General features: G+C 45.7%; 1 protein-coding gene across 2 annotated transcripts in view; it reads left to right on the top strand.

The window, feature by feature from the left end:
- The window catches only part of Ptprt (protein tyrosine phosphatase receptor type T), a 1,043,151-nt gene that overhangs the window by 327,402 nt on the left and 702,370 nt on the right, over positions 1–13,379 (top strand). For both annotated transcript variants that reach the window (XM_026383218.2, XM_026383217.2), the window contains exon 3: positions 12,101–12,372. In XM_026383218.2, coding sequence (XP_026239003.1) covers positions 12,101–12,372 — 272 coding nt within the window. The remainder of the gene's footprint in view (positions 1–12,100; positions 12,373–13,379) is intronic.

Genomic DNA, 13,379 nt, shown 5'->3' with positions numbered 1-13,379 from the left:
GGAAAAAAAAAAAAGTGTTTCCCATCTTACATGGAAAAAATACCTTTAGATTAAAAAAATAAGCTGTCAGGATTAATTGGATAACAGCTGTCAAAGTCTTGTAGCTCCTTAGAGGATGGTAAAAGAGGAGGAATAATTATTGTGCTATTTTCTATGCAGACCCTAGTACATTGGGGGAGTCAATAAGTGTCTAATGATATTCTTGGTAATTAGCAATGATGGAAGAGAGAGGCTCAGACCAGAGGAGGGGGCTTGCTGGGGTGGGGCAGCAGAGAGCTTTCATGATGACTGGCCTGTGGCTAGAGGCCTCCTGTCCCCGAGGGAGGTGGGCAAGGCATGGCCCAGGCTAAGAGGGGTCTCTTAAAGCCAGGGAGCATTGTGGTGGTCCTGGAAGGGGGCCAGTACCCCTTGTTGTTCTGCCCAAGTTTCTGGGCTCCTGGCCTGTCAGGGTCAGGCAATTAGAGACCAACTGGTCCAGAAGATGGTTCTCAAAATGTGACCCATGATCAGCTGTCTTGACTTCACTTAGAAACTTACTGGAAGTGCAAATTTTTGTACTCCAAACCTATTGGTGGTGGGGCCCAGCAACCAGCAAACATAAACAAGACTTACAGGTGATTCTGATGCAGCTACAGTCTTGTGACTACTTTAGAGAAAAAAAAAATAGCCCTGACCTTGGAGTTCGACACATCTCAGTTTGAAAGTCGGCACGATATCTTGTGGCTGTGTGACTTTGGACAACTCACTGCACCTTTCTGAGTTTTAAGTTCCTCATCTAAAAACTTGGGGGTGGGAGGTTAGGGAGGAGGCTATAAAGCACTTTCTCTATTTATAATCACTTCTTCCACAGTATAGATATTGCCTTCTTGGCTTTGAAACAGGATATTTTATCTGCCTAGAACATTCTTTCTTTTGCCTCTTCATCTGTCTGACACCTACATAACCTCAGGCCTCAGCATAGAGTTTATTTCTCTAGCAAGTTTTTTTTTTTTATACCTACTTCCCCCCAAACAAGTCTAAGTTAGCTACCTTTGGCTTATTTTAAAACTTCACCATTCTTGTGATTGTGTTGAATTTTTCTGTGATTTCTGCAAAGACAACAAGATTCCCATGTTGACGACTGTGTTTTTATAGTGTCAGACACACAGTAGGTGTCCTGGTGACCTTGGAAGTTAGGATGGATTATGTTAAATGCACAGCATGCTTGGTTCTGGGGGATTGCATGAGGAAACAGATGGAGGGATTGGTCTGCATGCAGGGTGCTGTGTTGGGGAGGGCCTGCAGGGACCTGCAGACTTGGGGTTCAGGGACAGAGTGATGGGAGAAGGGAAGCCCACAGCCTGAGGATTTGGGGGAAGATGCCGTACGGACCACCTTCAGCAGATCTCCACGGGCTGAGCAGCCTGGCACAGGATGAAACAGTGTGGGGCAGTCACCTCAGTGTGGTCTCCTGATGGAGAAGGAAATGGTGTCATGGAATCTGTCCCACATGCCTGGGGGGAAGGCCATCCTGGTGTCACCAGGCCAGGTGGTCTGCAAAGCCCAGAGTAGCTCCCAGCCTTATTTACTGATTTTTTTTCATCTTGAATAGGGTTCTGGGACTCTTTGAGCAATAGATGGATCCTCTTCCAGAAGGGTGTGTGTGTGTGTGTGTGGTGGGGTGCACAGAAACAGAAACCCCGCACCCTTGACTTGCCACTACTCTCTGGGTCCATGACCAGGGACCAGGTTGCTTTCAGACCCAGCTGTTGCGGGGCTGATAAAAGCAGCAGGTGAGCAGAAAAGTGGACTGTGACGCCGTACGTCTCTCCGAGCCCTGGCATTTGAAAGCTGGAGAAATAATAGCAATGACCCAATTTAGTAATGCGAAGGCAAGACAGCACTATTTTAACTGGCTTACTCATCTCTTCGTTTTGTGTGAGTTTTTTTTTTTTTTTTTTTTTTTTTTTTTGCCTCCTTCTCCCCCTTTCCATTTGTGTCTTTTCCCATTGCAAATATACGAGGTAATAATCCAGTATTTTCTATGGAGCATGGCAAACAGGCTATATATAAGACAGAGTTGAACATTCTGTGAGTGTAATTGGAGCATAAATGTAACTAATCAAAATATTATCATGCCAACGGATGTGTGAAGAGTTGGGAGATTTGAAAAAAATATATATTTTAGTTCCGTGTCATTTCAATTTTGAGCTGTAGAAGCAAAGGACTCAGCCCAATGAATGTCAGGAACAATTTGGGGCCTGACAGTGTCCCAGCAGCCCTATAGTTCTCTCTGCTCTTAATATGGCAGTGGCCTTGCCAACGGATTTGATGTTTGTTCTTTCCTCCCACTCTGTGCCCCTCTTCCAACCTGTACCAGCTCCCCAGGGCAAGGCTGATTTGTGATCATTCCTTGCCACCCAATACTCATAGCATAGAGGCTAGGAGCTAAATGATACTTATAACTTCCTGGGTTGAAATCTGGGTCCTGCTCCTAGCTGTGTGGCTTTGAGAAAGTTACTTCATCTCTCTGTGTCTCAGTTTCTCATCGGGAAGAGGAGGATAATACTAGTGACTATTTTGTAGGGCTGATATTGGATTCAGTGAATGAATATAAGTAAATCTTGGGAGTGTGTGTTTGCCATTATTGCTATGAAGAACAGGCGTGTTATAGAGAGAGGGGACCTCTGTGGGAACCTAGAAGATGTGGTATTCCTTCAGGAGGAACACAGGACAAAGGTCTCTGCTCCCCGCCCCTGCTGTAGAAGGAGGTAGGTAGAAGATCCAAGCCAGCGCTCCTTCCTACCACACAATGACTACATATGACTGTAAAGTCTTGGAGACGTGGACTTCTACAGCTAAAAATGAAACTGGAGTTTGAGACCAAACTGCCTTCTCTGCTTCTGTGGGTGGGTGGAGCCGGCAAGCTGCAGGCCTCTGTAGCCCAGAATGCCTGCATTAGTGCCAGCAGCTGCATAGCAGGGGATACCTACCAGCTTCAGCTTCGGGAGTCCCAGATGGCAAAGCCGATTCTCCTCCACAGCCATTGAGTTGCTCTAAGTGGGGGCCACGTCCCCCGTGTTGGAGCAGACTCTAGCAGCTCACTGCCAATTCCTTCCCGGGTTCTTGTCTCGCAAATCTGAAGAATAACGTTCACGAGACAATGGAAGGCAAGAGGGAAAGGAGTCGGATTTATTCAAGTGTTAAGAACAGAAACAGAACTCCTGTCGGGGTCAGGGGGTGCCAGAGGAGGATGCCATCTGAGGGTGGTAGTCTAGGGGTTTGTGTAGGACTTGGCTCAATGCTATTGGTCCAAACTTATGCTGATCAAGCTTTGGAAAAGTACCAATGATGTTGGTCCAAATGTATGCTAAACAGCATTTGGAAAAGTACTATTGGCCCAAACTTAGGTTAATTGAGGTCTGGAAAAGTGCTCATGCTGTCAGTTAACCCTTGAGTCTGAGCTTCCATTCAGGTCTGTCCCACCCAGCCACAGCTCCACAGCTCTGGGACAAGGACCTGGCTTCAGAAGGAACTTGAGCCATTCTGTCTGCACACCTGTTTTACAGGTAGAGAAACAGAGAGGGGGTTCTTGCTCACAGAGGCACCATGTGGCTAAAATGGGTTCACTGGAGGGGCAGGGAGGGAAGGAGAAGGTTCAGTCTGGACCTTGCCCAGGGATTTGTGAACTACAAAGAGAAAATCAGACAAAGAAAGCTTTGTCTCACAGTTGAGGGATCCGAGTTCTTTCTTCGGCTTCTCCTCCTGTGAGGTCTGTTTTTCCCTCCTGGGATGTCGAGGTGTTATGTTGCCATATGGAGGAGGCCATCTACGGAGCTACAGAGGAGGAGAATGCAGGCCTGGTCAGTGTCAGAGTATTGTTGCTGGGTCTCTTCCATCACAAGATCTTGGTAAGGATTAGAAAGAGAATGTGGAATGGAATTCTTTTTGGTCATCGTTGCTCTTGTCTGTGAAGGTGTGCAAGTTGTTAAAAGGCTGTCGGCGGTTTCCATGTCCTTCTGGAACTGATCTTCCCGCTCTTCTCTCGTGCTTCCTGGCTCGGAGTGCTTTCTGTCCACTGTAGCTCATTTCTTCTGCCTCACTATGTCCCCTGTTCCTGCCTCCTGCATCTCCTTTCCTCCTTTCTTCTTCTCCTTCCTCTCCTCCTCCTCTTTTCCATTGCTCTTCTGTTATGGTTTGGATATGAAGTGTCCACCAAAGACTCCTGTGTTGGGGCCTGGCCCCCGAGTTGTAGTGTTCACAGGTGAGACTTTTAGGAAGTGATGGGATCCTAGGGTTTGAACTCTTCGGTGGATAAACCTCCCCGGGAGGTGGTGGAATCCACAGGTGGTGGGGCTTAGCTGGAGGAAGCAGGTCTCTGGGTATGCCCCCAGGGAGCTCTATCTTGTCCTTGGCCCCTTCCTTTCTCTTTATCTCTGCTTCCCAGGTGCCATCACCTGACTGCTTTCCCCTACCCAGCCCTTCCCCTTCCGCCTTGACGTTCTGCCTTACTCTCAGGCCCAGAGCAATGGAGTCAGCCAACTATGGACTTAACCCTCGGAAACTGGGGGCCAAAGTAAATCTTCCCTTTTTCAAGGTGCTTATGTCAGGTCCTCTGATCACAGTGACAATAAACTAACACCCTCTTCTGTTTTCTCCTTCTTCTTCCCTCTCTTTTCTTTCTTTGTTTCGCACTTTTGTCCCCTCCATCCTTTTCTCAGGAAGGGGGAGGGATGTGGGGTCTCTGGCTTCTGGAGAAGGGCTCACCAGCAGAGGGGCCCCTGCTGGCTCTGCGTTGAGCTCTTCCATCAGTGCCGTCCCCTGAGTTTCATCCCATTTTTAACCTGCATTATCCACACCTACGTGGATTATCAGATAACTGTTTCTTGGAAAATTGCCTTAACAAATTTGCATATGAAATGCTTAGACCCCCAACTTATTGGTCTGAATGAATGATTATAGAAATACTCATTATTCGTTCACACAAACTGACTGACAAAATGTTCACAATGTTCAGCTCCTTTGAAATTTCAGGATCTATTTTCCTCATTTTAAATAGTTATTATGTATCCATTAAGCTGTAATTAACACCTCCCCCCTTTTTTGGTGTATTAAAAAAGAAGCATATTTCTTTCCCTTTTTTGGATACATGGTAATTAGATTGCTTTCACAGATATTATGGATAATGTTGAATGATGTGTTTGTTACTATGGCTATTGGTTTATTGTTGTGTTTCTGATTGGCTTAATGATTATTCATTTTCACGGTAGTACTGGTTGCTCTAAGTGGTTCTTCTGCACGTACATTTTCTTACTTGACAGTTCGTCATGTCTTTTGATGCTTCTGTGCCCCTTGCCTTTTTATCTTTTTGCAACCAGACAGCTTAATTTTCATCATATGGGCTTTTAAATTAGGCCTTGTCTAAAATAGCAATAATGGAAGTATGCACTGTGAGGTATAGGGACAGTATTGAAGGAATAGCTGGTCTCTGAGCATTAGTGACAGCCACACAGAATAAGTGGCACTTAAGTAGTTTGGGCTGAGGAACTCAGGTTTCAGGAAGGGCATCCCCTGAGCAAAATCTTAATAGTGTGGAAGTGCATGGGATGTTCAGAGTGTGTATGAGTTTCCTATTGCTGCTGTAACAAATCAGCACAAATTCAGTGGCTAAAAACCACTTCAATGCCTGGCAAGCAGAGACCTCAGGAAATACTAGCTGTTGTAAGCTGCTTTGGGCCATTGTCATCTGCTGCTCACCACTTATTATAAAATAAACATTTGTTGAGTCAACTGCTGTTTTTCTTTTTTTTTTTTTTGACTTAAAATTCAATTTACTTTCTGGTTTCTATTGGATCCCAATCTGATGATACAAATATTTCCCAATCCTGAGCTGAAAATTTTTCATGTGGATCTTTCTTGACCACAAATTGTTAATTTTTTTTTTTTTGTATTCTGCTGTCTGTCCTATTCTCTACTATTCCCCCCTCCCCTCCCCTCCCCTCCCCTCCCCTGCCCTTTTCTCTCTCTACCCCTTTTACTGTAAATCATTTCTTCCATTTGTATTATCTTGTCTTACCCCTCCTTTCCTCTTATATGACATTTTGTATAACCCTGAGGATCGCCTTCCATTTCCATGCAATTTCCCTTCTCACTCCCTTTCCCTCCCACCTCTCATCCCTGTTTAATGTAAATATTCTTCTCAAGCTCTTCGTCCCTACCCTGTCCTTGTTAACTCCCCTTATATCAAAGGAGTCATTTGGTATTTGTTTTTTAAAGATTGACTAGCTTCACTTAGCATAATCTGCTCTAATGCCATCCATTTCCCTCCAAATTCTATGATTTTGTCATTTTTTAATGCAGAATAATACTCCATTGTATATAAATGCCACATTTTTTTTTATCCATTCATCTATTGAAGGGCATCTAGGCTGGTTCCACAGTCTTGCTATCGTGAATTGAGCTGCTATGAACATCGATGTAGCAGTGTCCCTGTAGCATGCTCTTGTTAGGGCTTTAGGGAATAGACCGAGAAGGGGAATAGCTGGGTCAAATGGTGGTTCCATTCCCAGCTTTCCGAGAAATCTCCATACTGCTTTCCAAATTGGCTGCACCAATTTGCAGTCCCACCAGCAATGAACAAGAGTGCCCTTTTCCCCGCATCCTCTCCAGCACTTATTGTTGTTTGACTTCCTAATGGCTGCCAGTCTTACTGGAGTGAGATGGTATCTTAGGGTAGTTTTGATTTGCATTTCTCTGACTGCTAGCGATGGTGAGCATTTTTTCATGTACTTGTTGATTGATTGTATGTCCTCCTCTGAGAAGTGTCTGTTCAGGTCCTTGGCCCATTTATTGATTGGGTTATTTGTTATCTTATTGTCTAATTTTTTGAGTTCTTTGTATATTCTGGTTATTAGGGCTCTATCTGAAGTGTGTGGAGTAAAGATTTGTTCCCAGGATGTAGGCTCCCTGTTTATCTCTCTTATTGTTTCTTTTGCTGAGAAAAAACTTTTTAGTTTGAGTAAGTCCCATTTGTTGATTCTGTTTGTTAACTCTAGCGCTATGGGTGTCCTATTGAGGAATTTGGAGCCCGATCCCACAGCGTGTAGATCATAACCAACTTTTTCTTCTATCAGATGCCGTGTCTCTGATTTAATATCAAGCTCCTTGATCCATTTTGAGTTAACTTTTGTGCACGGCGAGAGATAGGGATTCTCAACTGCTGTTTTTCATTTAATATTTACTGAAATGAACCAAAATTCCAGTGTGTGTCTTTCATGATCCCATTTCACACCTGAGGACATTGAGGCTCGAGAAGTTGTATTGTTCAAAATCACGCAACTGAGAGTTGGGACTGAAAGCCAGTGTTCTTGACTGAGGATCTAGGACTCCCTTGCTCCATGCCACCACAGCTGCTTGGCTCTCGGCAGCATTTGGGGCCCACCGTGATCCGTGCAGGTCCTGGTGCTGGAAGCTGGCGGGGCCACCTGTCTGCAGCGACGGCTCCGCGTTCTCAGAGCTCCAGGCCCTCAGCTGCCAGTCGCCTGAGCACACTCATGTAATCTTAATGAACAATGTGCAAAGCCATTAAAAACTCAATTAGGACTTTCTTTTTACTGCCGACGTGAGGAAATGCAATCCTGAGGTGCTCATGTGTAAACACAATAGCCACCATCTGCTACAGAGAAGCGTTTTGCTTCCAAAAAGGGGAACTGTGTCGCGCACACATCAGTAACGGGGCGCTTATCAGGACGTTATTATGCACGGAGGGGAAAAATGCGGAATTTATGGCCAGCCAGAGAGTGCTTCCTGGTTTAATTCCATGGTTTTCAGTGTTATGTATAATAACGATGAAGAAACTAATGCTGTTTTATGTTCCTTATCACGTTAGTGGATTTTTTTTTTTTTAAGGCGAAGGGAAAAGAATGTATTTACAGTCTTCCTCTTTCTTGTTTTTGACTGATCTTGGCGTAATGACCGGCTCATTTTTGATCTCCAGGAAACTGACAGCCTGGGGATGATATTAATTATGCCAACCTGTTGATCAAAGAGGGCCCCACTGAGCCGCTGCTGTACGAGGGCTTTCGCTCCCGAGCAGTCCCTGAAATGGCAGACTGCTCGATTTGGAGACAGGGCTTTCTGCTTCTGGAGGGTGTGGCCAGACCTCTGGAAGCCTGGCTACAGGTGGAGGGGTCCTAGACTTCCCATCCTACCTCCCCTAAAACACTGCACTTGCATTGCTGGCTGCTTGCTTAGCTTCCTGATTCGGAGCCTTAGCACATGCCACTCTTGCTATTTTGAATGCCTCCCAGGCTGCCACCCAGGGTTCCTGCTCTTAATGATGTCCCCATTTTCAGCATCTTGCAGATTTGCTTTGTAACTGTTTCACATCTTATCGCTTTAAATTAAGGGACTCATAGGAAACAAGGACTCTACCACGGTGCCAAATCATAATGATAATGCAAGCTGTAGAAAGAGTCAACTTCAAAATTTCAGTGGCTTCTTTACTTAACGTCTGGATGAGAGTTCCTGATAGTTGGATGGCCTGTAGTACAGTCACTGTCTTTCATGGAACCCGACTCCTTTCCGTGTGGCTCTTGCCTCCCCTCCTCTGGCTCCTGAAATCCTGAACATTCATCTGGAGATGGGAAAAGAGGAAGGACCAGAGATTCTCACACTTTAATGTACATACAGAGCACCTGGGGATTTTGATGAAATGTAATTCAGTTTTAACAGGCTGAGGGTAGGGCTGAGATTCTCATTTCTTACAAGCCCCCAGGTGATGCTGAGGCTGCTGAGCCAAAGGCCATCCTCCAAGAGACAAGAAGATGAAGGGTGGAGTGTGGGGGAGGGAGGCAGGAGGCTTTCATGGACCAGGCTGGAAGAGGCTCACATCACACTCCCGCCCCTTAGCTGACACTCGGTGGGATGGCTGTGTGGGAACCCTCATAGGGAGGGGCCGACTCTGCCTCCTCAGTGAGCCCGTCCTGCTACTGAGGCTGGGCTGTAAAGAAATGGGCACATGAGCTGGTGGAAGGAAAGCCTTCCCTGGTCTCTCTGCTGTGGATCGTAAGAAGCCCAGGATGCATTTGCAGCTGGTGTGAATTGGCAGGAGATGGGAGCTAAAGTGTGCATGTGAGCACCACGGGATCCACACTGGAGAGAACAGGCACACCTGGCTTCCCAGGCTGCCTTCCCTACTGGGAGACATGCTGCTGCTCGCTGGCAGGAACAGTCACCCACCCTTGGTGAGCCTTGTGTGTCATGACTCGACGCCAAGGACCCCGGTGGGATTCAGACCAGCAGGCTTGTCTCTGAGCCTCAATCCCCCCTTCAGTGGCTTCTCCTTTACTGCCTTGCTGGGAGGGTATGATAATTAGGTAACCTAGATGACATGTGACAGGGCACATAAGTTACTACCAAGCCATAAGGATCCTTCACTCTTTTGGAGACACTGGATGCACTTCCAGTGGCTAATACCCCCAAAGGTGCGTGAATTTTCGCTTTGACCAGATGGTAAAAATTTGATAGCAGTTAATTCAGATTTCTCTGTCCTTGTCACCTTGTTTCATGTTGGCTTCTTTTTGGTATGTGCGCACCTAGCTGGCTTAGGCAGACATCCCCGTGGGACAGCTCTGGCCCTAGGGATCTGGTCAGCATCAGTTACTGCTGCTCTGAACACTAGCTCAGAGGGGAGAAACGCAGGAAGCCTAGAGTGGCCTCAAGTCTAGGACACTTTCTTTAATGCAGCTTTGTGAATGATAATATTGAGGTTTCCAACTCAGTCTTCTCCCCTGTGTCCATCTAAATTAATTCAGAACTCAGAGGAGAACATTTGGTACCTTCTAGAACCCCAACAAGGTACAGATTTCTCAGAACTAATGAACAGGTAGTTGTTAGTCTTTCTAGTATTAGGATGAAAGAACGAGGTGCTTTCTTGCTATTGAAGTAGCTCACCTGGACTGGGGTTAAGGATTCATTCTGCATGAAGGTTTCAATGGTTAAGAAGAGATTTCAAAACAAAGATGAAGTTTTAGGTGCAAACATTCATCACAGAAGCACTTGAGCTTGTCCACTGTATTTTTTAATTTTTTTTTATTAGTTGCTCATGACAATACAATGATCTTGACATATCATACATTTGAATCAAATGAGATATTTTATGATCAGTTTATTTTGTAGAATCACAAGACTCTAAGTCCCATTGCTCAGCCTTCTGTGTTGCTTATGAAGTTTCCTTAGGCAGTGTCTCAGTGGTCCAGGCTGTGTTCAGCCACCTGTGGTGACGGGGGCTCATCTTGTCTCTGGAAAGTGGATCCCATTTGTGCTAGCTTCACTCATTAGAAAGCCCTTCACTGTTGAACTAAGATGTGCCTCCTCATGGTGTAGCCCTGAGTCTGCCATGTCAATTAGCTGTTGCTACAGTCATGCTGGATAACAATCCAAGAGAACAATGAGCGAAAGACCATGAGCGTTTATTCTTGTGTTCCTGGGTCTGTGCATGGATTGTGGGTTGGCTTGTCTGGGCTGGGCTGGGTTTGTGGGCCACATGACTGTGCTTCTAGCTGTGACTTGGCTCTTCACTGTTGAGTTCAGGTCTTCTCCATGTGTGTGTTTTCTTGATCACCAGCTGAGACGGGCAGCGGCCACCTGGGGCACATTCTTCTCATGGAAGGTGGCAGTAGTCCAAGAGGTCAAGCCCATTGTAAGCCTCTGCTTGAATCCTTCTATTAACATCCTGTTGACCAAATCGAGTACCTGGTGAAGGCCAATGTCTACAGGTGGAGACACATTCTCTGCTTCTCATGGGAGGAACTGCAGAGCCCAAGGCAAAAGGCTTGGATCCGGGGAGTGATTCAGGGGCTCTGGAAATAACCATGTCATTTGTCTAAGCCACTCAAAAAAAGAGGACCAATTCTTTCTATATGGTACCTGCTTTAATGTTTGGAAATAGTACTTCTGTTTTGTGCAAATAGTAATAATAGCATGAACTTTAAAGTTAGAATCTGATCTCTTTGTGTCCAAGGGGCCCAAGGAAAGTCATTCAATCTTTAAGGAAAATGAGTGTCTTCTATCTCCCAGCATCACTCTGAAGATTAAATTGAAAATATATATGAAGACAACACCTAATATTGTCACTGGTACTCTGTTAAGTGTTTAGGGGTTTTACTTTCCCATTCCTCCTGAACATCATCCATTTGATTCTCCCATTTCTTCAGGGGCTTGATAGCTTGCTTGCATGTGCCCTGCTTTTATGTGCTGAACTCTAATGTGGGGGTCCCTGTACTGAACGCAAGACTCCAGGTGGAATCTCTTGGAACAGTGGTTCCCCAAGTTCTCAGGGGGTCATTTTTTCTTATTTTACCTGCAGAGGTTCCAGTTAACTAACTTCTTGGGTTTTTATTCCGTGTTTCTTTCAAAGAGCTGCTCACTGTAATGTTCCTCTTGTACATATTTATAGATTGTCTACTTTGTAGAAAGGCTTCCTATAGGTTATACATTCCCTTCATTCTTAAACCTCCTAGGGAAGGGAGAGGGCTAGGAATAGGAAAGACAGTGGAACGAATTTGACATGACTTTCTTATGTACATATATAAATACACCCCAGTGAATCTCCACATCTGTACATCCACAAGATTGGAATCCTAATTAGAATAAGATATACTCCCTGTTTGTAGAAATATGTCAAAATAGGTTCTACTGTCATGTATAACTAAAAAAGAACAAATAAAAATAAAACTAATCAAAGGGAGATCCTTAGAGAAATGGTACAACGGTGTGGGAGTCAGGGAGGAAGTGGGAAGTGCTGGGGATGATATTGGTTAAATTATATTGTTGCGTTCTGTGCATGCACGAATATGTAACAAATCCCTTTAATATGTGTAATTATAATGCACCAGTCAAAAAGGTGGGGAGCAAACCCCCTATGGTGAGTAGGGAGTTTTAGCTCCAAATGTACTCATGTTCGGAGGAGATACAGCTCTTGGGTCGCCCTAACTCTGCCTCCTGGAGTGACTTCAGCTCTAGCCACCCTGTGGCCACCGTGTAGGGGCGTGACTGATTTTCAAAAGGATTTTCTTTCTCTCTCCTTGTCTCCGCTTCCCACCCCTTTGTGGGTCTCCAGGGTCCTTCATGATGGTGAATAGCTCTGGGAGGGCGTCTGGCCAGAAGGCCCACCTTCTCCTGCCGACCTTGAAGGAGAATGATACCCACTGCATCGATTTCCACTACTACTTCTCCAGCCGTGACCGGTCCAGTCCAGGGGCCTTGAATGTCTACGTGAAGGTCAATGGTGGGCCCCAGGGGAACCCTGTCTGGAATGTGTCTGGGGTCGTCACCGAGGGCTGGGTGAAGGCAGAGCTCGCCATCAGCACCTTCTGGCCACATTTCTATCAGGTATGACATTTTACCATGGGTTGATGTTTTTAAAGTCATGATAATACGTCTGTATACCTCTTGCTTCTGACAGTGGTTAGGTCTGGGAATGATTTGACTTCTTCACTCACTCATTCAACTTGTGTTTACTGCTCAGGCCTTGAGGATGCTGAGGTGACCCAGCATAGCCCCTGGAGGAGGAGACGGATGTGTCAGTAAACAGCAGGATGCACATGGCTTCTCAGGGTGCTGGAGGAGTGTCCCCTTGAAGCCTTTTAAAATGCCTGCCACAACCTGAAGAGGGAGATAACATTACTGTCTGTCCCTATTTTGTAAATGAAAGGATAGACGTTCAGAGAGCGGAGCTAACTAGTCACAAATCATCCCTGGGGAAGGGGCTGATGGTGGGAAAGGCACTTAGGATGGCTTCTAAGTTGGGCTGAGTCTTGGATGAATAAAATACATTGGAAAAGGGAAGGAGGGAGGAGCACTTGAGCCCTCAGGGACAGTGCAGTAGGTTGGAGAGGTAAGTGAGGGATTGTGGCAGGGTTTGCAGACCCTAAGATCTTTCAAGGAACATTGCAAAGGAGATACACAGGAGATCAGCCTGCAGGGCAGGTGGGCCTTGGGTGGACGCATGCCGGGCTTAGGAGTCAGAACGCACTCTCTATTCTAGACAGTGCTGCTCAGACCACCAAGGGGCATGGCCCTCTTCTCCCAACTCATTATAAATCACAATTTAAAAAAAAAGCCACAGGAGGTCCAGATCTCTCCATCAGTTTCTAAACACCTCTGTCTCCTTCCCTGCTTCTCCTCACTGTGGACTGCTCACACAGTGCGCAGACCAGCACCACATGGACCCTCTTGGAGGAACACATCTCTCTGGTTGTTTTAGCCCGAGAGTGTGGAAGGTATTTTTTTTCTTTTAAAAATGCAAAGTTATTAAGGTAAAGATGACGTATCATAAAACCCACCCATTTTAAGTGTATAACCCAATGGTTTTCAGTCAACCTACTGGGTGGTGTGAC

The sequence above is a fragment of the Urocitellus parryii genome, chromosome 6 (assembly GCF_045843805.1).
Source record: "Urocitellus parryii isolate mUroPar1 chromosome 6, mUroPar1.hap1, whole genome shotgun sequence".
In the NCBI taxonomy this organism is placed as follows: Eukaryota; Metazoa; Chordata; class Mammalia; order Rodentia; family Sciuridae; genus Urocitellus; species Urocitellus parryii.
The sequence above is the reverse complement of the archived record's forward strand: the minus strand, read 5'-3'. Positions and strand labels throughout refer to the sequence as shown.